Genomic DNA, 24359 nt, shown 5'->3' with positions numbered 1-24359 from the left:
TGGGGGTGGTGGCGGTGAAAAGGGGTGTCGAGCGAGTGCTCTGAGAAGCCAGGATGCAGGGAACACTGTAATGAGGTCACGACTGTCGCAGGCAAAAAGGAGCTGGACATCTGCTGGTGGGGGAAGGGGGAGAGTCCCGCATTTGTGTTTGTATAAAGTCTCTTACCGCACTCTTCAGCACCACCTCCCCGCCTCTCCGCTACTCCCCATCCCCACACCTTTCAAACGCTACCAGGCCCTCCTCATGGGAGAGCCCGTGTCCCTGCCTCCTCCGTGGTCCTGTCTGAAACCATGAGGATTGTTTCCAAGCTGACTCACACCACTAATGTCAGGGAGCCGTGTCACACGGCGCTGGGCTCTGCAAGCTGTTGCTTGCGCGGTTGCCGCCGCTGCCGCCGCTCCCTCGCGGGTGCACCAGGGTCCGCTGGAGGGGCGGGGGCGGGGCGGGGCCGCGGCCCGCCCCCTCGGCGCGCCAGCCCCGCCCCTCCCGCCCTCCCTCCCCCATGGACCGCAATGATTTAGAAGTTCAGGAATCCCACGTGACGTCACCGGGGGGGTGATGTAATGCACTCTAAATAGAATGTATTGTAATCTTTGCTCAGTCCAACGTGGTCCCTTCACCCGGGCTCTGCTCTTGCCTTCTCCACACTTGTTTGGTAAGTTCCTAAAAATACGGCTCGGCCACTTCTGGGGCTTTTGCATTTAGCCACTTTTGTTGCACTTGCCGCGGGAGCCATCTCGGGAGCGTACTTGTTTGCAGGGGTTGGTTCTCGGCAGCAGCCGCGAGGTTATTTGGTCCAGTGGGCAGGTCACAGGGCAAAGGAGTATGGAAGATGCGATGCATTTTTTTTGGAGGGTGAGCTGTGTTTGTAAACACTTTGACGGACCAGAGGGAAGTCTGGCCCCAAATGCTGGTGGACTGTGGAATTCGGCTATGTCCTGAGGCTACCCCAGAGACCCCACGCCGTGTCCGTCCCGGAGCGCGTCTCGGTGGCCGCTGCGCCTTGCGACTGGAGGGATGCTAACGTGGAGCGAGCGCCGTGTCCGCCCCGGCGTGCGTGCGTGTGTGGGAGCGCGCGTGTGTTTCCCTGACACGGGGAACAGTTATGAATCGGGGGTGTGTGTTTGCCTTCAGAGACCTGGCAAGGTGCGGAATCCTCCAGAAGTGCGATCAAGCGGCGGCAGCAGCGGCGGCAGCGGAGACGGCGAGCCATGAACCTCCCCTCGCGTCCCCAACTTCTCAGTGATGCGGCGGAACCCCCGGAGAAAGTTTGCAAACTTCCAGCGGGCGTGGCGAGGACGCCGGGTCACCTAGGGGGCGGACAGGCGAGCGCGTGGGGGGCTCGGTCCCTCCCGGGTGCCGGAACCTGCTGCTGCCACCTCTCCCGCAGGGCTGCCCGCCGCAGGTGGTGGGCGCGCGCGCCCGGGGAGGGGACGTCGCGCTTGGAGGGCACTTGGCTTTCACTCCCGGCACGGAAGGCTCGAGAGTGTCGAGGCTCTGCTCGCCTTCACTCTTCCAGCCTCCTCTTGCCTCCGTCCGGTTCTCGCTGGCATCATTACCTCTTCGCCGCTACCCCGAATGACAGCTCCCGCTTTTGCCGCGGCGGCGCGGTGGCAGTTCCCAGGACCCGGCGGTGGAGCCTTCCTCTCCGGCAGATTCTCCACGGAATCGGTTAAAACTTTTCACGATGTTCTTAGAGGGGCAAGACGCACCAAGGAACCAAGGGGATGTTTTCTCCCCGGGGCTGCATCCCGCTTTTCCTTTGCCATAGATTTATTTCGGGAGAGTGGTTTATCTGGTAGATAAAGCCTCGGATCTTGTCCACTCCTTCCCCAACTTTCCCTGAACGGTTGCCGCCCCCACTTGAGGCTTGTTCAAGGCCAGGAACTAAGTGGAGTGGTTGTATATTTCGTTGTCAGAATCCGCAGTGTTTGATTTTTATTTTTCCCTCCTTCTCTGACATGTGTCAAGGAATAAAGGCAGGATACAGGTCCATTACGTCATTCTGCAGGCCAGTAAGTGATTAACAGCTTCAGATACTCAAGGGTTGGGGGCTTAGAAATGCTGACAAAGCAACTATGCTTTCCATCCCCAGCCCCCAACATACTCGTACAATCGCTGGTTCCATGGGCATCTTTATTGCCCTCTCCTCCTGGTCCCCTCTTTCTCCACCCCCTCTCCCTCCCACACCGTTATCACGGTGGCCCCGCCTCCGCCTTTTACTGCTTTCCCTGGGGGCGATCACAGTCCCTGGAGTGTGTGTAAGAGCTTCTGGTGGCTGAGGGGGGCACAGTACCTATCAGCGCACACGCAATCTACCCTTTTCTATTATTTAAGAAAGGCACCGGCCAGCCCTCTTCTCCAGGGCAAAAATGCTCAGCCCTGATAGAAAAGGCATCTGAGGAAATGTTTAGAGACGTTATGATAATACTATGTCCCTGTGGTGACTCAGGAAAACAACACACCCACTACAGAGTACTTAATTTTACATAGCGCCTTCCTCTGACCGATTAGCCGAAGAGAGATGAAGTGAGATGCTAACTAAATGAATTCTAGCTAAACGGCTCAAGATTAAACGTTTCATTTCCAGAGTGAGGGAATGTGAGTCGTTGAACCCAAAGTACCAAGCAATAAATTGGTGCATGTGTTATTTTCTTTCTTAACCTTAAGTTTCTGTATTTAAAGGGGAAGTTAAATACATAAGTCACTGAATTGAGTCAGAATCTCCGTATCTGGCAGTTGAAATAAAAATACTGCGTGTGACATGTTTAAGGGGTAAAAGTAAGAAGAACTCTGGCGGGGAGGGGGTGGGGGGACGGGACGGGGTGGTGGGTATGAGCGATGTGCAGCAGGAATCAAAGATTTCCTAACAGCTTTTGGAGGGTGGGGGGCAGAGGAGTTGAGTGCTCTCTGATTTGGAGTTGGTGAAAGCGAAATAAAGGAAAATTTATATCTCGAGTATGTGGGAATTTCTTGAAGAACACATGTTTTGTTATAATCAGATCTACTTTCTTCAAAGTGAAAGCCCTGCTGTAGAGTAGGCATTTGTGAAACTCCTGTCTGGGTCTAATTGACACCCTTCCCCAAGTCTGTGGCAGAATTTATTATTTATTCACGTCTAGAGATGTAATAGTATAACCCCCACACAATACATGTGCATCTAAAATGTTAAACTTCTTGTTTGTGATTCATACATAGACCTAAAGGGGAAAATGGCCCAGGTCACCAGCACTGGAGAGTGTGATTAATGATCAGTGATTTAGTGATCAGTGATTAGTGGTTTTATTCAAACTGTTACCTCTGACCAGAAGCACACATCAGAGGATTAACAGGCTCTTTAGATAAATGCTCATTAGTGGAAGGGGAAAAGCAAAGATAATAGGCATGCACCCAGGGACAACTTTCGAAGAAAATCATTCCCCGTCTTCAGAATAATAAGCTCTATTAACAGAAAGCCCTTTTAATTTAAAACTTGCTTTTATCTTGTAAATCAAAGTTAGATGTAAAAGTTTGTAGTGCCATTATAACCTAAATTTTCCCATATCCACTAGATGTGGATTATCTCAGTAGCGATATTTTTTTTATTTAAATAAACAATTGGACCTTTAGAGCAGCTGAACCCTGACAAGTCCTTAACTCCCAGGGTTTGAAGGTGTCCCCCCTTCTAGAATGGAGAGTGCAGCTTGCTAACTAGATGGCGCACTGTTATTTGGTGTTCTGTGCTGTGTCGTGCAGGAGTCTAAAGGAGCAAGTAGCTGCTTGCGAGGTGCTCTTCAACATTTACAACAAAGTTGATTTTGTGTAGGGTTGGAGGCTAGACAGTTCTACAAGTTTTTAGTCATATTTTCCATGTCAGTTACATCTAGGGAGTTCAAGGCTACTGGAAAAATTAGTCTCATTACTAAAAGAAACTTAGAACCAGGGAGGAGAGGAGGTACGGGAGTCCAGGAGGTACCTCTGGGTTGCAGAAGTGATTGTGAAATACCAGACCTGGTTTTTTTTTTTTTTTTTTTTTTTGTGCTAAGAGTTAGTTTCAGTCTTTGGTCTGAAGTACTGAGGCAAATACTCAAAGCTTTATTTTCTTCCTAATCTTGCTGTTGAAAAAGAAGTTACTAGAAAGAAAGGAAGAAAAAACTTGATTCGGTGACTGCAGGAAGAAACACGTTGCTGATTTTATTCTACAGATAATGGTAAGGTGATGTTTATTACACTTATTAAGCAGAAAGGGAACTTTGTAGTTGGTTAAATGAGAACAATCTTGTATTTTCATAGATTAAATTCACAAATGGAAGTCTTATTTTATACTGACCTTTAATGTTGCTTTTGTCAGTTTCCTGAGACTTGGTAGCATTATGTGTGGAAGGTTTTGTGTGTGTTAATGTTGGTATGTGAGTAAGACCATTATCTCCTGGATAAAATAATGTTCATGAGCATGGGAACTGCAGTGGGGGTCGGGGGGTTATGAAGCCTGTTAAATAATTTGTCAGGTAAGAATTCCCTTTTTCACAAGCTTTCATGAAGCACTTCAATACGTACTTAAGTTTTAATAAAAAAGGAGTTCTTTAAAAAGAAACCTGAAAATTAAAAATAAAACAAACAAAAGTCCTAGGTGTATGTTCCCCTGAAGAAGGATGTTGCTGATTGAATATCAGCTGTTACTTTAGTTATAAAACTTGAAAACAATAAAAGAACTCACTTGTGCTTTCCTGTAAGTTTTCTCATTTTCCTTTGTTCATGGCATTTTATATAGATCTGTTATTTTTAAATCCTAACTGATTCATAGTGGTTTTTATTTTTCAACTTTACTCAGAGTAAACATGTTTCCTCAATTGATTATATCTTCAAGCCAACTGTTTTTGAATATAAATTGCTGATATCCATAAATGGCCTGTCAATTAGAAGTCAGTTGTGACCTTATATAGTTCATATATGAAGAGATGGTTTATTAGGACATTCCAACAAAAAAATGGAAACAGTGCCTTTGTTTTTATATCTCTGTGATGTTGCAGCTTTTATTTGAATAGGGAGTTAAATGAGTGGTAGTTTGTCAGAGAGATTTTTCCGTGTAAGTTCCCAATTATAGTAAGCTGAAGATTTTGGTTGCAATTATTTGTCAGTTTCCCACACCTGTGGATTCAAACGCCAATCAATTATGCACTTTCCATGGCTGTTTGTACTAATGTCAGGTTCCTGGTCTCCTGATTTCATACTATAATTTGTTTTTTATCAATGATGCATCGCCATCCTATAATATTTCCTTAGCATTCCTCTGCTCCTTATTAAGCAGAAAATTATTTTGTGGGGGTGTGATGTTCACTGGATCACCAAGATGTGAACTTTGTATTTGTGGTTGTTTTTCTTCTGGTTGTATTGTTAGATTAAAACTGGGGATTTGAGTGGATTTATTATTTTTGTCATCTTTTTTTTTCTTCTTCTTCTTCACTTCAAAGCGGTGCTGTTAGCCACAAAATTAATGTGATCATGGCTGGTGTTTCCCATCTAGATGCTTCTTTTGCTTCTTACAAATTGGATTTCTACAGCAACTTAAGATCTTTTTTAGAGGCAGCTTTCTTGGATGAAGATGGAACAATGATCTCAGTCAATTCATTATCCTGTCCAGTTTGACTACCAGCTGTATTATGGGAATCAACCAGTGCTTTTATAAATTAGTGTTTAAAAATTTAAATCTAAGACTATTTCTCTGAATCCTATTTAAGAAAATTATATAGTTGAGATAAGATAATAAACTGGAGGGGGGTGGAAATAGCCCCAAATATTTAAATGTGAGAAAGAATTACTTTCGGATATGCTAAACAGACTTAAAGAACCTTTTTGTGTTGCTATTTGTAAACTAAATAAGCTATCTATTTTATGGCATTGCTTTGAATAGAAACTCTGGCACTTTTAAAATGACATCATGTTTAATGTTTTCACTAAAGAGTTCTTACATTTTGTAATTAGGAAAAAAATGGGCAATTAGTGTTTTTTGAGGATCCATTAGTATTCCATTGTTGGGAATAGCAAATCATGGATTTACTATAAGAAAAGGGAGGAGAGAGAGAAGGCTTTTATAAATTTCCAGGTAGTGATAACACTGTTAAGGAAACAAGAAGAGCTTTTGAAGCTCTTTTTGAGACTCTGGGAGTTTCAAAATAAAACTTTAAAAGTTTAGGATAAATTCCTGAAAGTATAAGATGTTACCTTGACATTTCTCATATTTCTTTCCTCCAAGCTCACTCTGTTGCCCTATTTATGTCTTCAGAGAAACAGATCAGAATCAACCTAACACTTTAAAAATATGTATTTTAGTTGCTTCCTTCTATTTCCTCAAGGTTCACAGTTGTAATCTCTACCCTAAAATTAACAAAGATTGAAAACTACCATGTTGGCATTTGGCTTGAACTGCTCTTGGTAAGAATTCCTTTGGCTCTCAGGGTTCTGATGTGAGATAGAAAGGCCTGCGTGGTAGCATTAGGCAGAGCTGGAGCTGAGGGAGGTCTCCCTGGTCGACAATGCCGTCACTTTGTGGAGGAGAACCTAGGTCCTGGTGGTTCTCCTGGCTCACCTAAGGCCCAGAGCTGGAGAGGGCCAAACTGAGCTTAGCAGTCGGGTCCCTGCCTCCATGTTGGGTTGTCTTTCTACGAGTCAGGCCACCATCCATGCCCTTGTAGGAGTGAAGCATAACCCATGGCTTCGGATGCTTTGTTCTTTTCAAACCTTTTGATCACTAACCTTTCAATGACAAATTTTAATCAGATCTTTTGAATGAATGCCCTGACCATATAAACTGTGGTCTCTATTCTGGTTATTTTTATATAGCTACAAAGTTAATTTTTCTAATATTGGCCTCCTTATTTGAAGGCCACTCTTCTTCACCATTACTGTTAGACATGCCCTGTAAAATGACACCGTCCAGATTTCACTGGAGACTAAAAGCCAGGCAGAACTCAAAATGGTCTATAGGACCGTCCCCGAATCAGGCAGTAACTTTCTTTACTTCCTGTATATTCTTTTTCATCTTTGAGGAGGGGATCTGAAAACTTAAAGTTAAAATAAGTCATCTTTCTTTTGTTGACTGGAGTGACAAGTGCTTTTTTTCACTCTGGCAGATGCGCTTTTGCCTACAGTTTGTCTGTGCTGTATGATCTTTCCAGGTTGGTGTATATGAGAGTGTTTAGAGGTGAATGCTACTATGTGAGGAGTGAGTGAGTTGAGTCTGGAAGTATGCTCTTTGAGGTTTGACTGGCAAAACTTAACTAATCACAGCTCATAGAAATCATGCATGCAACATAGGGGGCTCCAGAGGACTAAACATTTGATTTAAGATGACATTTAGGTTCTGCTGTATTTAGCATGGAGAACAAGAATATCTCAACAGAAATCTTGAATGCGTCTACTGTATGTGTTGCTTGGCCTGACCCATAGCTTTCCCTTCCAGCTCTTTGCATAAGCGCTTTATATCAGAATTTAGGTCTCTTTTATTCTTTTATTACACCGAGGAGCCCTTGTGTTGCATGATTTCTCAAATATAACACATTTCAGCCAGTTTTATGCAATTTTCTCTCTGCTGGCTTCCTAAGGGGAGAAAACCACATGCAACAAAAAACATCTTTGTTTTTGTTTGAATTAGCCGATTATTAGAAGAAATATATTTTATCTCCATTTGCCACATCTGGTGGGACCATTTTACTTTACCAAAACAAGATTTTCTTCTTTAAGTGAGCAATAATATTGTTTGGCTCCTGAATGACCAGGAACTAATCCATGCACCAGAGGGTAGAAGGCTTTGAGGATAAAGTCCACTTCCAGCAGGGTACCTAGGTATGACGAGGCAGGCCATTACAAAGAGCCTGATTTGCCTCACTGCAATGACAATCTTGCCCAGAAAACCATTGCCTCCTGGGAGGAAAGGAAATAGTATAGGCTCAAACTTCTGAATTCTGAACAAGGACTGATGCTGCTCTGAAGAAGGCGCTCAGGACGTTGAGGGTCTCCAGGGTTAATCATTAAACTGCAACCTGGCAAACCATTCACGGGCTAGAACTTGACCATCTACTTCTTAAAAGCCTTAATAGTCCTCTTCATCCATTCTCTGCGTTTTCCTTATGCTAATATTTCTCTAGATTTATTTTTTAACATCCATCCTAGTTACTGTGCTTTCATGAGTAACCCTGCAATAACAAATCACAAGTGTGTGTGTGCATAGCAGATGGGGGACATTTTTCCATAAGGGGAATAGATTTCAGTGTCAAATCTTAGAAGAAACAATTAGCAAGACAAAAGAAAGGAAGGTTTGCCGTCAGACTGATGGTGTCACAGGCTCTGCCATTCTTAGCTCTGCAACACTGTGGTTTAAGGCAGCTGGAAAAGCCCGACACTGTAAGAGAGTACCCCCAAAGCGCTGTCTTGAACTCTGTGCTTTTCTGTCGCAGTTTCTTCATTTATGATCAAAGAGTGTTGGTCTTGACCAGCACTGTCCAATAGTGGGAACCACAAATGCAAGTCACATGTGTAATTTTAAATGTTCTAGTAGCCTGACATTTAAAAGATTAAAAAAAAAGATGATGTTAATTTTAACATAATTTAACCCAGTATATCTGAAATATTATCATTTCAATATACAGTCAATGTGCAAATATTGATGAGATACTTTGCAATTTTTTTTGGTACTAAATATTTGAAGTCCAGTGTGTATTTTTGATTACTACACACTTCAATTGGACTAGTCCCATTTCAAGTGCTCAGTAGCTATGGATCCCTGTGACTGTTGTGTCAGGCAGTGCAAATCTATATGCTCTATCAGTGGTTCTAATCCTAGCAGCCCAATAGATCCACCTGTGGAATTTCTTTTAAAAAACTGCTAATACCTTACCTCCCCTTATTTTGATTTAATTAGTTTGGGGTGCGGACCTGGACCTGTATATTTTTTAAAAGCTCCAAAAGTGTTTATAAAGTTTAGCTAGGGTTGAGAACTGCAATTCTAACTGATCTCTAAGCAATCTTCTACTCTAATGTCCCATGATTCTATTTCAGGAAAGGTATTGCAGTAAAGCATTCAGAGTTCAAAGGGCAGCAGGCGGTTGTAATCGGTGTGCTGCACACTGCAAAACATATTCAAGAAAATGTAATTAATAAAAATTCAAATGTTCAGATGGAGTAATTTAGAAGATAATTCTTTGTCCCACAGATGAGCTCTGTTTTGTATAAGTTGCAAACATGGATTTGTTTGCTTCCTGAAAAACTGTACCTTATGATTTGGTTTGCATGCAGACTCTTAAAAACTCTCCATTTTGGAAAAGATCAAGATCACTATATTTCAGGTATTTTGCTGGCTTACTTCTTTGCCCCAGATACTACTTGCCTTTAGCTGGTTTTGGAGGGACACTCTTACTCTATTTGAGACATCTGGATCCCCTTGTGTTTCTTCCCTCTGAGCTTTTAACAAGCTTCTTGTCATTGCACAGACCAAGCTCGCTCTTTGCTCATGTCAAGGTATTAACCCCCTAGACTTAAAGTGCTCATTCTTTTTGTCATTCTTTAAATATTAGAAGAATCAATATTTCTCCATGCACACCAGAATGCTTTCCTTTAATAATTTTTTAAACAACACGCCAGCCTGCGCATTCAGTAAATGATGTGAAGAACCAAAAAATAGAAAATAATAATTTCCAAACTCCTCACCCTTCTTCTTTGGAAGTCAACAGACAACATTGTCAAGGGGAGGAGGGCCTCAGAGACCGTCCCTTGTGACTTCATGCTGCTGAGAGCCTCTGCATTCCCGCATTCGTGAGTCATTTCACCCTGAACCTCTCTCCTCATCCCCTGCATTGCAGTCCGGTTCCAAGTACGTGTCTCTCTGACCATGTGCTTTTTAAACGTGACTTTCAACCATTTTTAGGTACAATATTACTCTTTTTTTTCCCTCTATGTTTTGTGGTGATAATATTTGTGTTTTCTGTAAAATCATTCATCAGAAGAATTTTAACCTCCACTTATTAACACACAGTTGTAATACCCATTTTATAGATGGAGAAACTAAGGGATTGACAAAGCTAGGCACTGTGTTTGTTAATTAGAAGGGTGATCAGTGTGAGCAGAAAGCTCACATTTATTAGTTTTTAGACGCTGTATATGACTATGAAAGGACTTTGTAGAGAGAAGATGAGATTAAAGATGTAAGTTGTTCAGCTCTTTAAGCACTATGTAAGGACTGCTCTGGATGGCTTCCAGGTGGGGATTTTCCAATTGTGTATACTATTGCATGTGTCTTTGCATTTATAAATAATGCTCCTTCTGATGCTTTTCCATGCATTATTTGCACTTAAATGGTTTCTCTGCTGATAACTCTTACCCCCCAGCTTCAGGCTACATGTTTGAACCTGGATTGATTAACAAATACGTACGAATATATATCAGCCTCTTAACATGTGATCTGTTCTACAAGGTCCTGTGGAGACATATGTTACAAACCTGTGTTTTGGTGGTATCTAGGGAAACTTTCTTCAGGCTGCTTTGTGATTGTCTGTGAAAGGACTTTGTGGAGAGACAGTGAGATTAAAGATATAAGTTGTTCAACTCTTTTGGGTATTGAAAGTAAAGGGTTTGGGGTATTCATTTATTGAGCAAGATCGACTCTAGCCCTAGCTCCTGAATTATCTTTAAAAGAATATATTTTAGCTCTTGTTTTACCAGTGTTTTACCACGCTTGACCTGGAGCCATCTGCTTTGGAGTATTTGGTTTTTGTTTTCTCCTAATGATTACTAGGTTTGGACTTAGCCATTTGCAGTTTCTGTCTGCACTTTAGTGTCTTCAATGGGTGAGATACAAGCCATGATTAATACTGCAATCTGTGACGAGTGCCAGGGAGGGGTTACTATGGGTTCCTTTCTAAGCATTATATTAAAGTTAAAGCAGTTTTAATGTCCACACATAAATGTGGGTATGGCCATTAAACTTGCATAGAAATAAAAACCTTAGCCAAGGAAGACCAGAATGTAACTAGCATATATACTTGTAAAGGTGATTATCATCTTTTTTAGGATGCCCAGGCCTAAACTGTTCCTCCTTTCCAGCAAGTATCTCTTTGTCACATTGATTTAGAGACACAAATTGTTGATTAAAAGATATTGCTAGATTAAGAAAATTGAAACCATCTTTTAGACACTCTTCTTTTCTAAGAAGGCCTGTCAAAGCACACACTGTTTACAATTTCATCTTCCAGCTTCGCCAAGCTAGATGACTAACACCCACCGTTCTTAGTGCTGTGTTGGTGGACGTCATCAAAGATAATGGTGCACAGTGTTTTGGCACCACAGAGCAGCGTGTAATTTAAAATTGTACTTTTTTCTAAATAGCCATACTAATCCCCAAACCATTCAAAACATTTTGAAAAAACACAACAAAACAATGATGTCTGCCTATTGGATGGAGGCAGGGCAGGCAGATTAGCACAATTATTTTTTCCCTGTGCCTCAGAAGTACTCACAAAAATCAGGGAGGAAAAGAATTACACACAATTTCTTGATACGCCCTTCAGATGGGATATTCTCAAGACAGACAGGTTAACCCTTTCACTCAAGATTCATTTTTACTCTTTCCAGGAAGTATGCTTTCTTGAAATCCTGAAGCATAAAAACTATAGTATCTTTAAAAGGAAGACTGTAATTGGATGCTTTGTCTTTATTTAACACTTAGCAGTTATTTTAGGAGGTTGATTCAGGAAATCTTATATTCCATTACCTAATTCTGTTATTTAATATTTGTTTAAAACATGGGGGATGCTGGAGATTTGTTACACAACAGTGTGAATATACTTAATACTACTGAACTGTGTACTTAAAAATGGTTAACATAGTATATTTTGTTATGTGTATGTTACCACAATTTTTTTTTAAAAAAGGAAGGATAAGGTTTGCTTGTAACCCATTCCCAGGATGGAAAAACAGAATGCCCTAGACCACTCATTCAAAGTTACATATAGCAACTTTAGTGTCTTCATGAGAGGAGCAAAAATCTGAAGAGGACTTTTGCACTTCAGGCCAATGCAGGGAGATGACAGGTGTGTGATGTGATTCTTACACTTTGGATAATCCAGGGAGGACAACAGCTATGTGAATTATATCTCAATAAACTGTTAAAAAAAGATAACACATCATGGAGAAAAACAGAGGATACCAAATTTAGTTAGAATTTATGCCAAGTTGGGTATTTTGATCTAACAACTTCTCTACATATTTGGGATATATCGAGATGCGCTGTGGAGAAATGTTGATAGGAATATTACAGACCTTGGTAATAGGAAAATCAGGTAATACTGAAAATCTTACAGCACATGCCGTGTGTCTCCAGCCCATACCTCTTTCCCAGGCTGTGAGTCCTGACTTCCAACTTCACCTTGGCCAGTTTTTCCTAGATGGACTGCTCCTGTTCCTTAATTATCTTTCTCCTTTTTTTTTTTTTTTTTAGCTTTTTAGTTTTTATTTTGGGGGAGGTAATTAGGTCTGTTTGTTTGTTTGTTTATTTTATTTTTTTAATGGAGGTATTGGGGATTAAACCCAGGACCTTGTGCATGCTAAGCACATGCTCTGCCACTAAGCTACACCCTCCCCTCACCTGTTCCTTTATTTTCAAATTGTCCAAACATGAACTAATCCTTATACCATTTCTCCTTCTGACATCGCCTATTCAGTGAGGGCCACCATCATCCCCCAGCTTGGACCTTCATGGCAGTTGCTGACTTTGCCTTTTCCCTTGGCCATCATGAACATGTCATTGCCAAGTCTTCTAGATCCCACATGAACAATGTCCTGTGATAGTCATCCTTCTGCCCTGTCTCCTCAACTAGTTCCTTCTCTGAACTGAGAATTAAGGGGAACAGAATTATTCGTTGTCTTTATTGAGCCTACTTTCTTGATCTACCACGTCAGCGTTCAAATAACAAACCTACCAAGGAGCTGGAGTTATCCCCTTTTATAGATAAGGAAAGTGAGGCTCAGAGGTTAAGTGACAAACCAGATAATGTGACAATACCAGTAATGGAGGGGTTGGGGTTTGGAACCATTTTGTTTGGTCCCTGATCTCAGACTCTTCATTCTGGCTACTAAATGAATTTTTCTACTCTGTGCATCTGAACATATCATTTCTCTGCTCAGGAGCCTTTGTTTTAAGGCCCCTAAGCCAACCCCAGCCAGCATCCCTCTGGGTATTCAAGACAGACCCATAAGTGACTCTCATTTGTTTTGAGTGCCTCTCTGCCAGGTTCAGACTCTTATCTTCCCTGAAGCATCTGTTCTTGTCCAGCACACCCCTCTCCCCCAACCCCTTACCTTCTGCCCGTGGAAACACTCATCTCTGGATCTCCCAAACCAAAAATTGAACGTGAAAGTAACTAATTCTTTAGTGCTTTGTTAATATTTTTTTCTTATGATTTAGGAACAAATCTTACATTGTGCTTATTTGGAGGTTTGTCATAAATTCCTTCTCCTGGATCCTAAGCTCTAGAACAGCAAGAACTGACTCTTGTTCAGTTTTGATTTTTCTCATAGAACCCAGTGTAGAGTCCCTTACCTAGAGTAGATGGTAAATTAATCCTGAGTGACTTGATTGTAGGAATACTGAAGCATTGTTTTTTGTCATGAATTTCCTATCACCAGCATGAGATGTTTAACGTCGGTGAATGTTCCTGGAAGGACCAGCCTGGGGAGATTCTTTAGGTATATTGATGGATGTTTCCATAGCTTAAAAACTATTGTAATAATATTTTAGAACTCCAAAAATGGAATGAGATGAGTAAATCACAGAGGTTTTCACAACCCTAAGGAATCATTGATTTTTCATTTTTATAGTCACTTACATACCTTGTCCAGAGGTGAACATAATTTTAAGTTGTTTCAATCAGAACATAGACCCATTTTAAAATTCTGCTTCCTTCACTCAAAACTATACCACAGGCTTTTTTGTTTTTCATGTTGCTACATAGTTTTCAAAACTATGATTATGCATCATATTCCATTGAGTTGCTATACCATAATTTCTTAACCATCCCCTATTGTTTGACATTTAAGTTTGCTGTGGATTTTTTTTTATGATTATAAAAAACATGTGACCAGGCTTTTGACACGAAAAAATATGTAATCTGAAGACCTTAATCTCCTTCCACTTATGCTGGTTCAAAAATCTTCCTTTAGAGTTGAGCATGGACAAGATTATGACAGAGACCAGGTTTGTCTTGGGCACCCTCACATTTGTTTTATTCCTTTTATTTCTGCCCCTCTTCCTCTCAGCACATTCTGTTCCACCACAGAACCTGTCTCAGAAATGCAGGGCTCCCCTCCTCTCCCACACCCTGACCTGTTTACCACGAACCCTACCCTTCTATTCCCTACTCCTGGCCAGACTCCTCTCTCTCCTTCTCTTACTTCTCCAGAACCTCGATTCTTGGTAAGATATTAGACAATCTATTTCCTAGGAGTTTGTAACTTTGTGTAGTCTGGAGATGGCCATGTGGTAGCCTGACAAAGTACATCATTAAAGGCATACCTTTGCTTTCTTTAGCTAGAACTCTCCCAGGTTCTAAGGACAGGACAGTGCATCAGCAAACAACCTCTATATAAACAGAGATGCATCATACAGCAGTTAAGTGCTGAAAAGAAGGATGGAGCCAGGTAAGTGGATACAGTGTTCCAGATGGAGTAGTCAGGGAGTGCCTTTCTGAGAAGGTGACCTAGAAGTAGAGAGCTGCAGAAGTGAGGGAGCAGTTCCTGCGGAGATCTGGAGAGCTTTCAGGCAAAGGGAGCTGCTTGTACTAAGGCCCTGGTATGTAAGCAGAGACGGGGACAGTGAAGAGGTGATGGGTGGTCGGATCATGTAGGTGCTTACAGACCACACGAGGAAAGTTGGATATTAATCTTAGCAATAAAAGAAGCCATTGGAGAGTTTTGAGAAGAGAATCCATCACTTCTAAAGACCTCCCTTGTTGTGGGTGAAGACCAGACTATATAGGGGGTAGGGTGGCAGCAGGAAGAGAATCATGGTGGCTTGGACTAGATGACTGTGGAAGAGGTGGTGAGAAGGAGTTTGGCTAATTTCAAAGGTAAAGGCTGAAAGGACTTGCTGACAGGTGGGGTGTGGGAATAAGCAAGAAATCAGGGAAGGTGCAAAGGTTTTTTGACCTGAGACATTAGGCGGATGGAGTTGCCATCGACTGAGATGGGGAAGATGGCACGTGGAAAGTTCAGTGGGGAAGACCAATAACTCAATTTTGGGCATGTTATGTGTGAGGAGATGTCTAGGAGACAGTGGTATGCTGAGTCTACCATTCAGGGAAGGGGTTTGGGCTACAGATACAGAGTCAGAGTCACAGTCTTTGGCATCAGCGAGGCCATCCTCATCCCCACTGGAATCAAACAGGTGCTTGAAAGCATCAAGCCCTTATCAGCTGCAGGGCCTTTGCATATGCTATCCCTTCTGCTTAGACTATTCCTGCCTAGATGACTGCTGCTTTTGCCTGGTTCCCTAATGTAAAGTAGGTTCCCCAAATACTCAAGCTGTCCTGAACTTTTCCTGTATAGCACTTTTCAGGTTTTAGATTTAATGTTCCTTTAAGTGACTTTTAGTTTTTAAAACTTTAAAATCCATATCTCCCACCAGAATCTAAATTCTGAAATTTGGTTCGTCACCATTTTCTCAACATCTAGTGCTGGCACATCACAGACACTTCTTCAATAATTGCTGAATGACCGGGTGACTGTTACTGATTCATTACCTTATACGTGATGTGTTGCAGTTTCTCAATTTGTAATCATAGAATTCCAAGGGTAATCGTACCTAATGATTTTATCTTCTCAAAACGTAGACCAACTTATTATTTAATGGCTCCATGTGTCTTTTGTGAACAAACACTTTTTTATTAGGTAATAGTGAGTAGAGATTGGACTGTGGTTAAAGACTGAATGATGGCTTGACTGTGAAACTTTGAAAAGAAAAGGAATTTAAGGCTTATGGAAACTTCCCAATCAAAGTCCCCTCACCTCCTATTTCCTTATCAGCAGCTTTGTTGCATTCCTCTGGACACCTCTAGGGAACATTGACTGAAGTTATTTTATAGTGACCCTTGACAAGACCTATTACTTCTTACTCACCGTGTCTATCAGGGGAAAAGAGGCCAGGGGTGGCAGGGGAGGGGTGGGAGTGTTACTGGTGATGAGGGGGTCTAAGCTGGCTGATGGCCTCCTTTGGTGGCTCTTAGAAAGGTCTGTTGTCTCCAGCCTCATCCTGGAAGATGATAGGAAATGATATGTGAGGGAAGAGATTTGATTTACTGAGAAAGGGTTGTTTACTCATAAAAGCACTCTAGGTCTCTGTCTTGGGCAGTGTAGAAGTGTATGAAAAACAGGATTAAATTAGAGATTTATCTCTTTACTGTCTTTAAAGTTAGAGTGAACTTTCAGAGGAGCCTGTTTTTGGGAAACACAGATACTGGTTCCATGAATATATATTTGTGTGTATCACAGGTATATATAGAAATTGATTGGTTGGTTGGTTGATTGTTACATATCAGTTGGAGAACTTCATGAAAAGATGTCACCATCTTTGTAGATGACATTGTTGTGGGAGACATCCCCTCAACAAATATGTATTGAGCATTTACAGTGTTAGACACAGACCTAGGCTTTGGGGAAAAGTGGTGAAGATAGAGAAGATTCTTGCCTTCATGGAAGTCATGAAATCTACTAAGCCTCAGTCTCCTCATCTGTAAGATAGAGATCATAATAATACCTACTTCATAGCCTCTTGAAGAGGAGTAAATGGCCATGAGTGTGAAAACACCAGTTAGACTTAAAAATGCTATATAAATTATGAGTGGCTGTTATGATTGATGTACCAAATATAGTTATTATTCCCTTTGAAATGAAATCCTCATTAATTATTTCTAGCTCTGAATAGTCTACATCTCCAAACAACCTGATTTTATCCTTATAATTTGGGGAGCTAAATTTCCTTTTACTACAATCCTAACAATAAGAAAAGAAAATATATAGTTTGGGTTGTAAACAGTTGTATTAGTTAGCTATTGCTATGTAACAAATTAGCCCCCTTCCCAACATATATTTACTAACTCAGAGGTTCTGTGGGTTAGGAAATCTGGGTGTGGCTGAGCTGGGTCCTCTGGCTCAGGATGTCTCACAAGGCTGTAATCAAGATGTTGGCCAGATATATCCAGAGAAAACTTTAGTTTGATAAGATATGTGCACCCTAGTGTTCATAGCAGCACTATTTACAATAGCCAAGACATAGAAGCAACCTAAATGTCCATTGACAGATGACTGGTTAAAGAAGTTGTGGTATATTTATATAATGGAATACTACTCAGTGATAAAAAGAGTAAAATAATGCCATTTGTAGCAATATGGATGGACCTAGAGATTGTCATACTAAGTGAAGTAAGTCAGACAGAGAAAAACAAATATCATATGATATCACTTACATGTGTAATCTAAAAAAATAGCACAAATGCACTTATTTGCAAAATAGGAACAGACTCACAGACATAGAAAACAAACTTCTGGTTACCAAAAGGGAAAGGGAAAGGGGTAGGGGAGGGATAAATTAAAAGTTTGAGTAGGGGAGGGTATAGCTCAAGTGGTAGAGCACATGCTTAGCATACAGAAGGTCCTGGGTTCAATCCCCAGTACCTCCTCTAAAAATAAATAAGTAAACCTAATTACCCACCCCCCCACCAAAAAAAAAGTTTGGGATTAATATAAACACACTACTATATATAAAATAGGTAAACAAGGCCCTACTGTATAGCACAGGGAACTATTTTCAATATCTTATAATAGCCTATAATGAAAAAGCATGTGTATGTGTGTGTGTGTGTGTGTGTGTGTGTGTGTATAACTGAATCACTGTGCTGTACACCTAAAACTAACACAACATTATAAATCAATTACACTTCAATTAAAAAAAGAAACGTTGTTGGCCAGCACTGTATCATCTTGAGCCTCAAGTAGTGGAGGACCTACTTCTAAACTCACATGTCTATTGCAGGCCTCAGAAGATTCACATGCAAGCATATTTGTCTGGCTGTTGGCAGGCTAAGAGTAAGCATGCTTTCTAGGAGGGAGAAAGGGGGATGGAAATCAGTCTTTTTTGGTAATCTAATTTCAGACATAGCATCCCATCACATTTACCATATTCTGTTTGTTAGCAACAAATCAATGGGCCCAGCCTGTACTCAGGGGAGGAGATTGCACACATGTGCAGCATAAGACTGGAATCGTTAGGAGACATCTCAAAGACTGTCTGCTGCAGCAGTACTTGTAGATAATACTACGAGTTAGTGCTGTAGCTATGGAACTGATAATGTTACACTTTTGGAAATGAAGGATGTAAGGGAAATAAGCATCATCATTCCCCTAAGACACAACAACTAGGAAAGACAAAGGAGGTTGGTGTTAGAGCCTTTCAGATTTTAAGTTGCAACCAATAAAGAATTCTGGTTCATGCTTTTCTTCTGCTTCTGGCTCATGCTTGGACATCTACAATCTCTGTATTTTTCAGGAAAACATTTGAAAGGTAACTTCCAAATATTGGAGGTAAACAAAGGTCTGTCTCTCCTAAGCAAGAATACCAAATTAAAAATAAGTACATTTTAATTTGCCATTTCATGGGATTGTTAATGCCTCTGTTCACTTGATTACTTTTAACCCCCACCTGAAAACAAAGCTGGTCTAATCCTTTGGAGATGAAAGGAAAGAATATTCTCTTAAGGCATAGAGGAGACCTCGTGCTATGGGAATGAGCTTGCTAGGGTGGAGAAAAAGGAAAAAGAACAGTATGGCCAGAGTGTAGCCGGCAAGGGGGTAAATGCTATGGGATGACTTTGGAGGTGAGATGTAGTAAGCTAGGTTAGGAGTTTAGATTTCAATCTAAATGCAGTGGAGAGCCGTTGCAGGGTTTGGGGTGACTGCAAACAGCAATAACTTTTTTCCTTGCATTAGTTATTACATTGAGCTGTTTTTGAAAGAAAGATTCTGAAATCTATTAATGAAAAGCTATGCTTGGGCAAAGATAAAACAAGGATGAAACTTTATAATAGGATGTTTGAATTAGGCAATGCGTTTAACACAGAGTTGAAGTGTTGTGTATTTCAGCCAGCCAATAGCAAAAGCAGTGTGGCAGATGCATTTGGAATGAGGTCCTCGTATCATAGGGATTCCTAGTATTACATTAGTTTCATGTGACAGGACTTACAAGAAATTCATTCAGAAAAACATCCAGTGTAGGAGTCTTTTTGGCATATTCTGTGCATATTTGCTCAAACAAGCAGCAATCATTTTTCGGTTGTGTCATTTATGGCTGGTACCTGTGTGTAGTCCTGAGGCTCTCTTCTAAGCCGGAAGGCACAGAGGCAGCTTGGCAGTGTCATCTGGGATCGTAAAATTAGAGCACACCATTTAAAATAGTGGTCTCGGTAACTTCTCTTTCCTCCAAATTCCCCCTGAAGCTGACCTTGTGAGAAAAATAGCCCAAAGAGGAACAACAGGGCATCTCTTTGTCCTCAAAGGGTAAGTTGGAAAGGAAAGTTTCAAAGTTTTGATGCCGGAAATCAGCCAGTCCTAATGCTAAAATCTGCTAGCTGGTGTGTTCCTTTCTGAGTCAAGATGAATTTTAGCTGGTTTGAACAAGAATGGCGAAAAAAATGTCAATTAGATCTGAAGTTCAAGGATTCCCTTACTTGCCCCCTCGTTTTAAATTTTAGAGATAAATGTACTGTTGTCTGATTTAAGAAAAAAAAAAACTCATAGAAAATACAGAAACATATAAAGGAGAAAATTCTAACCAAGGATCATCACTGTTGGTGATTTTGACATGTATCCTTCATATAATCTATGACTTTATCCATCTATATCGCATAGCTATAATTGACAGAGTATTTGCAGTTTTGTGTTTGGATTTGTTTTCTATTTAACATTATTTTGTGATTATTTCCCCAAGGTCATGATTTAGTTTTTGAAAATATGATTTTAATGACTGTATAATCATCTATTTGTCATAATTTACTTAAGCCGCTCTGCTTATTATTAGATGCATGGTCCATTTTGACTTTTTCCTTGGTAATGCGTATTATTTGACAACCCTTTTGGCACATAACTCTTTGTCTACATTTCTCATTTCTCCAAAGGAATTATTCCAACAAGTGGATTTTGATACATTTTATTAAATTGCTTTCAAGCAGTCTGTACCAATTGCCTCATCATCATCAAGGCTGTGCAGAGTGCCTTCAAACTTGACCTCTAACCAGGAAATAGAGAGTCACTAAAAAAGAGATATTTGCCAATTTATTGCTTCAAAATTGTCTTAATTTGCTTTTATTTAATTAAAAGGGATGTTGAACATTATTTCCATTTATTTGCTGGCAGTTTGTCAATTGTCTGTTTATGTTTGTGCCTTTTGGTCATTTTTCTCTGAGTATTAATCTTTTGCTTATTGACATTTACATTTTTAAATATGTCACGAGTATGCACTCTTTATCTTCAAAATTTAGAGGCACAAATAGAGCCATAGTCTTTTATCGTATAAAGAGGCTGAAACAGTTTTTTTGTGGTTTTTAATTCCTGATATAGTGGTTTATATGAGTCTGTAAATGATAAACAGTTTACTTTTAGAATAAGGTCATTTCTGCTTGTTATAGGTTCAGTTACACGAATCTTCCTTATATTTTTCTGTCTGTTTCCTTTATTCCTTCACCTGTAATAAAAACTTTTTAAAGGTCCAGACCTCTATTTATCTCACTTTATTCGACTATACTTTTAGGGGGCAGCTGGCCAAGGAAACCAGAACCTGAAAAGAATCTCACTGAGAACTGAAGGGGGTCAGTAGCTCTAGTGAGTGGAATGGTTGACGAGAGAAAAAAGACAGCTTCTCAGTGATGCCCTGAGCAGAATGGACATCCCGATGCCAGCTCAGAGCGAGCAGGCTTGGTTAGGAGGCTGCGGGGGCTCAGGAATTTCAGGTATCCGACAGCCCACTCTCTTTTCCTGCCCTTGGCCAGAGGCAACTAGTTCATCTCGGCTCCATCTCTGCTTCTCCTTTTATAATGGAGGTAATAACACCTCAAAGGTATGCTCTAATTAATTATGCTTAGCGCCTCTGAAAATATAATTACTAATTATTACAACTATTAGATCATTGATTCTTCATTCCTTTTATGGAATTTCAATCAAATGCCCCAAATTTCAACATCCAGATTCATTTGTTTGCGGAGACCTTGTGCCTAGTACTTTCACAGTTTCCTTATGTTTATTTTACCCCAGGCTGAGTCCTTTAAAATGTAGAAATTTGAAAGTCTGTTGAAGATATTTAGAAATTTTGAAATTCCAAGAAGAAGGAATGCCAAAAAAATTATAAACTTTTATATCGCCGCAGGTCATTGTAACTCACTAATAAAAATAGCTAAATATTTGAGACTGTTGGTTTTTAAGCCGTGTTAACTTCTTTTTCCTTCACTGTGAGCCATATAATTTGGTTGCTGGTAAATAATTATATCTAAGACTTTTACAATTAACCTAGATATTCAATTGCAAAATCTATTCATGTGGGCATAAATAGTTTAACAAAGGACACGTTCTGATCAGTGGCTCTGGCTCTTACTGTGCAGTTTTAAGTTTGAAACTGTGTGTTGACTGATTAAGAATCCTTTTGTTAATTCTGTAAATTCAGAAAATTAATGTGGCTCTGAGTTGAAAAGAGTGAAAAGAGGGTATACTTAGCATTGGTGATTTATTTTTTTCAGTGACATTGTTTGATTTAGTGTGTGAACGTCTTATTTTTCTAATTAGGTCATATGCACCCTAAGAGTAGAGACCGGGTGTTGTAATTCCTCTAAGAGCAGGGGGATTGAATGAATGCTGGAATTATCACCTGAGCTACCTGGCTTTTTTCACCCTGACTCAGACTATAACCAGCTGTGAGTCTTTGGACACTTAGGTAACTGTGTGCTGCCTCAGTTTCCCAACATCTAAATGGGAAAATAATTGCTTCTCTAATTTACAAGGCTGTTGTGAAGTTCAAGAGAAAGGCACTCGGCAGGAGGGAGTGGTTGGTTAAAAGCTTTGTGTGGGCTAGTAAAAATCCTGTGTCGTTTTGTAAGGTTGTTTTATTTCCAGATGTATGATTGTCAGTGGAGATATGTGTTTTGACCTCTTCCCCTCCATTTTCGCCTGGGAGATTTTGCATACTGATAAGAGCCGGGAGTTGATTTAGCGGAGTTATTATCAGATATTTCCGGCTCTCGCAGCCTCTAGCTTCTGGGCTGGCCCTCCTATGAACGAGGGCCATACAGCCAGCCTCTTAAATTTAAGTGTCAGCTGCATCATCTTCATCAAGCGAAACATCTCAAACATTTATTTTCTTTGCAGAAGGCAAGTTTTAGTGGGGGAGTCAATTTATTTCTGAACCGATCTCATTTACCTGAATGAGGAGCGCATATTTATTTTCAGGGTAAGTGGTGAGGGTGTATAATTCTCGTGTGACAGATGAACCAAACACTCTGCTGTAAATTACATTTGGCTGGAAGAAGATGCTCTGGTATGAAACCACATTTCTGCCTTGCTTACTTGCTCTTCTTGGGTTGGGGCTGAGTGCTGGAAGATTGGTGACTCCTCGATTTACCTAGAAAATGAAAACTCTTCTTTAGAGAAACCAGAAAGGGGTGAGTAATACCATCGATACTTATTTATATGAAAAAGAGGATTTGGGGATGGGAACTGGGTCCAACCTTTCTCTTGCCAGGAGACTAAGAGTGTCACAGAACATGTCTGAGCAGCTTGTGGGATTACAGTTTATTTTCAGAGGCCTTTTGATAACACAATTAAGCCTTTCCCTTTGTTTTATTTTAAAGTTGCCCTTACTGGCTGCATTAACGTGTCATAAAGTGGGAATTTTTTTTTGTTGTTTCTGTGAGCCTTCAGTCTCATAAAAATTAAATGTGTGTATTCCTGTAACCCGATATGCCCTCTCCAGTGAAAATCAATGCCTCGTGCCCTTGCTGCTCAAGCTGCAGAGTCTTATTACGTAACCTGTGTCCGTTGTGTGCATTCGCGCATATGGCCTTTCATCACCCGTGTTTTCTGATGTTTCTGAAACATATCTGAGACCTCAGCCCCACTACAAACAATCTGTTGGCTTGTGTTTAGCCTCCCCGCGTGTTTGCTAGAGAACAGCAGAGGGTGGCTTTTTCTTTTAGTTGTGTTTTTTCTCCCAGTGTTTGCTCTGGGGAGTAGGCACAGAACAGGACTTGTTTATCGCTTGTCTTTGTATGATTTTGGTTGCGGGTACCAAGAACATCTGAAGAGGATGTTCTGGAGGGGTGGCAAATTCAAAACCATCTGATTCCCCTTCAGACTTGAATTATTTTGCCTTTAATATGGCAAGTACAAAGAGTCTGAAACTCGTGATGGCCAATTATTTGCCCATGCTTTGATGCAATTTATCATTTTTCTCTACCAAGTGGAGTTTCTGTTTCAGTTTTCTTCTAGGAAATAATCAAATGTTGAATTTTAGGTTCCAAAGTAGAGGAAGAACTCTGAGATTCTCTCAGGTTCTCCTTGAACTAATCATTGCCTCTGATAAATGGGACTGGCCCAGCCTTTCTCAGCATTTGACCATGCAGTTTAAGGTGATGTTAAACCAAGATGGTGGAATTTGGGGGAACAGGCTGCCTTTATCCTGCTATACAAAAATTCAAAAATGGAATTGTGTACTTTGCTGTTGACGTAATTCAAAGGTTGTGTTAGAACAAATGATGAACTATCCCTGATTGTCCTTTCCCCAGTTTTAGGAGGAGAGAGTAAGCATCAGAAGTTCTTTGGTTTGGTACAGTCCAGTCATGATTTTGTCTGATGTCACTGATTCAGTAGGACAGCATCCCCCAGAGAACTCAGCTCTTACTCATAAGGACCCACTTACATGATCCGTAGACAGGATTCTTAGGGGCATGGCTAACTGTTCATGATTAATCAATTAATTTGATTAACGCCTACTATATGCCAGGCACTGTGTTTATTACATTGTTTACTTAGTTGGTATTACATTGTTTTATTTAGTTGGTGTTATCTCCTTTCTGATGAAGAAACTGAAGTTCAGAGAAACTGAAGACTTTACCCAAGATCACATAGCTAGTAAGTGGCAGAACCAGCATTCACTCTCTGTCACGGATACTTCCTTTCCTTGTGCTCCTAACATTGTTCTGTCTACACCTTTTAAAAAGCTTGCCAAGAGAGACCACCGTTCCCTCTTCTTTAGGTAGAGCTATCTCTATGGCGAAAATACCACTGGGGTCTTAATCCCATA

At 40.7% G+C, this 24359-nt stretch overlaps 1 protein-coding gene across 5 annotated transcripts in view; it reads left to right on the top strand.

Moving 5' to 3' along the window:
* Positions 1 to 507: 507 nt before the first annotated feature.
* Positions 508 to 24359, top strand: part of CREB5 (cAMP responsive element binding protein 5) — a 386168-nt gene continuing 362316 nt past the window's right edge. For 2 of the 5 annotated variants that reach the window (XM_032483796.1, XM_014559966.2), the window contains exon 1: positions 663 to 4191. In XM_032483796.1, the coding sequence (XP_032339687.1) occupies positions 4189 to 4191 (3 nt within the window). In that variant the 5' untranslated portion in view covers positions 663 to 4188. The other 3 variants (XM_032483794.1, XM_032483795.1, XM_014559964.2) reach the window with 3 other exon arrangements.

The sequence above is a fragment of the Camelus ferus genome, chromosome 7 (assembly GCF_009834535.1).
Source record: "Camelus ferus isolate YT-003-E chromosome 7, BCGSAC_Cfer_1.0, whole genome shotgun sequence".
In the NCBI taxonomy this organism is placed as follows: domain Eukaryota; kingdom Metazoa; phylum Chordata; class Mammalia; order Artiodactyla; family Camelidae; genus Camelus; species Camelus ferus.
This window is presented reverse-complemented; position numbering and strand designations above follow the sequence as displayed.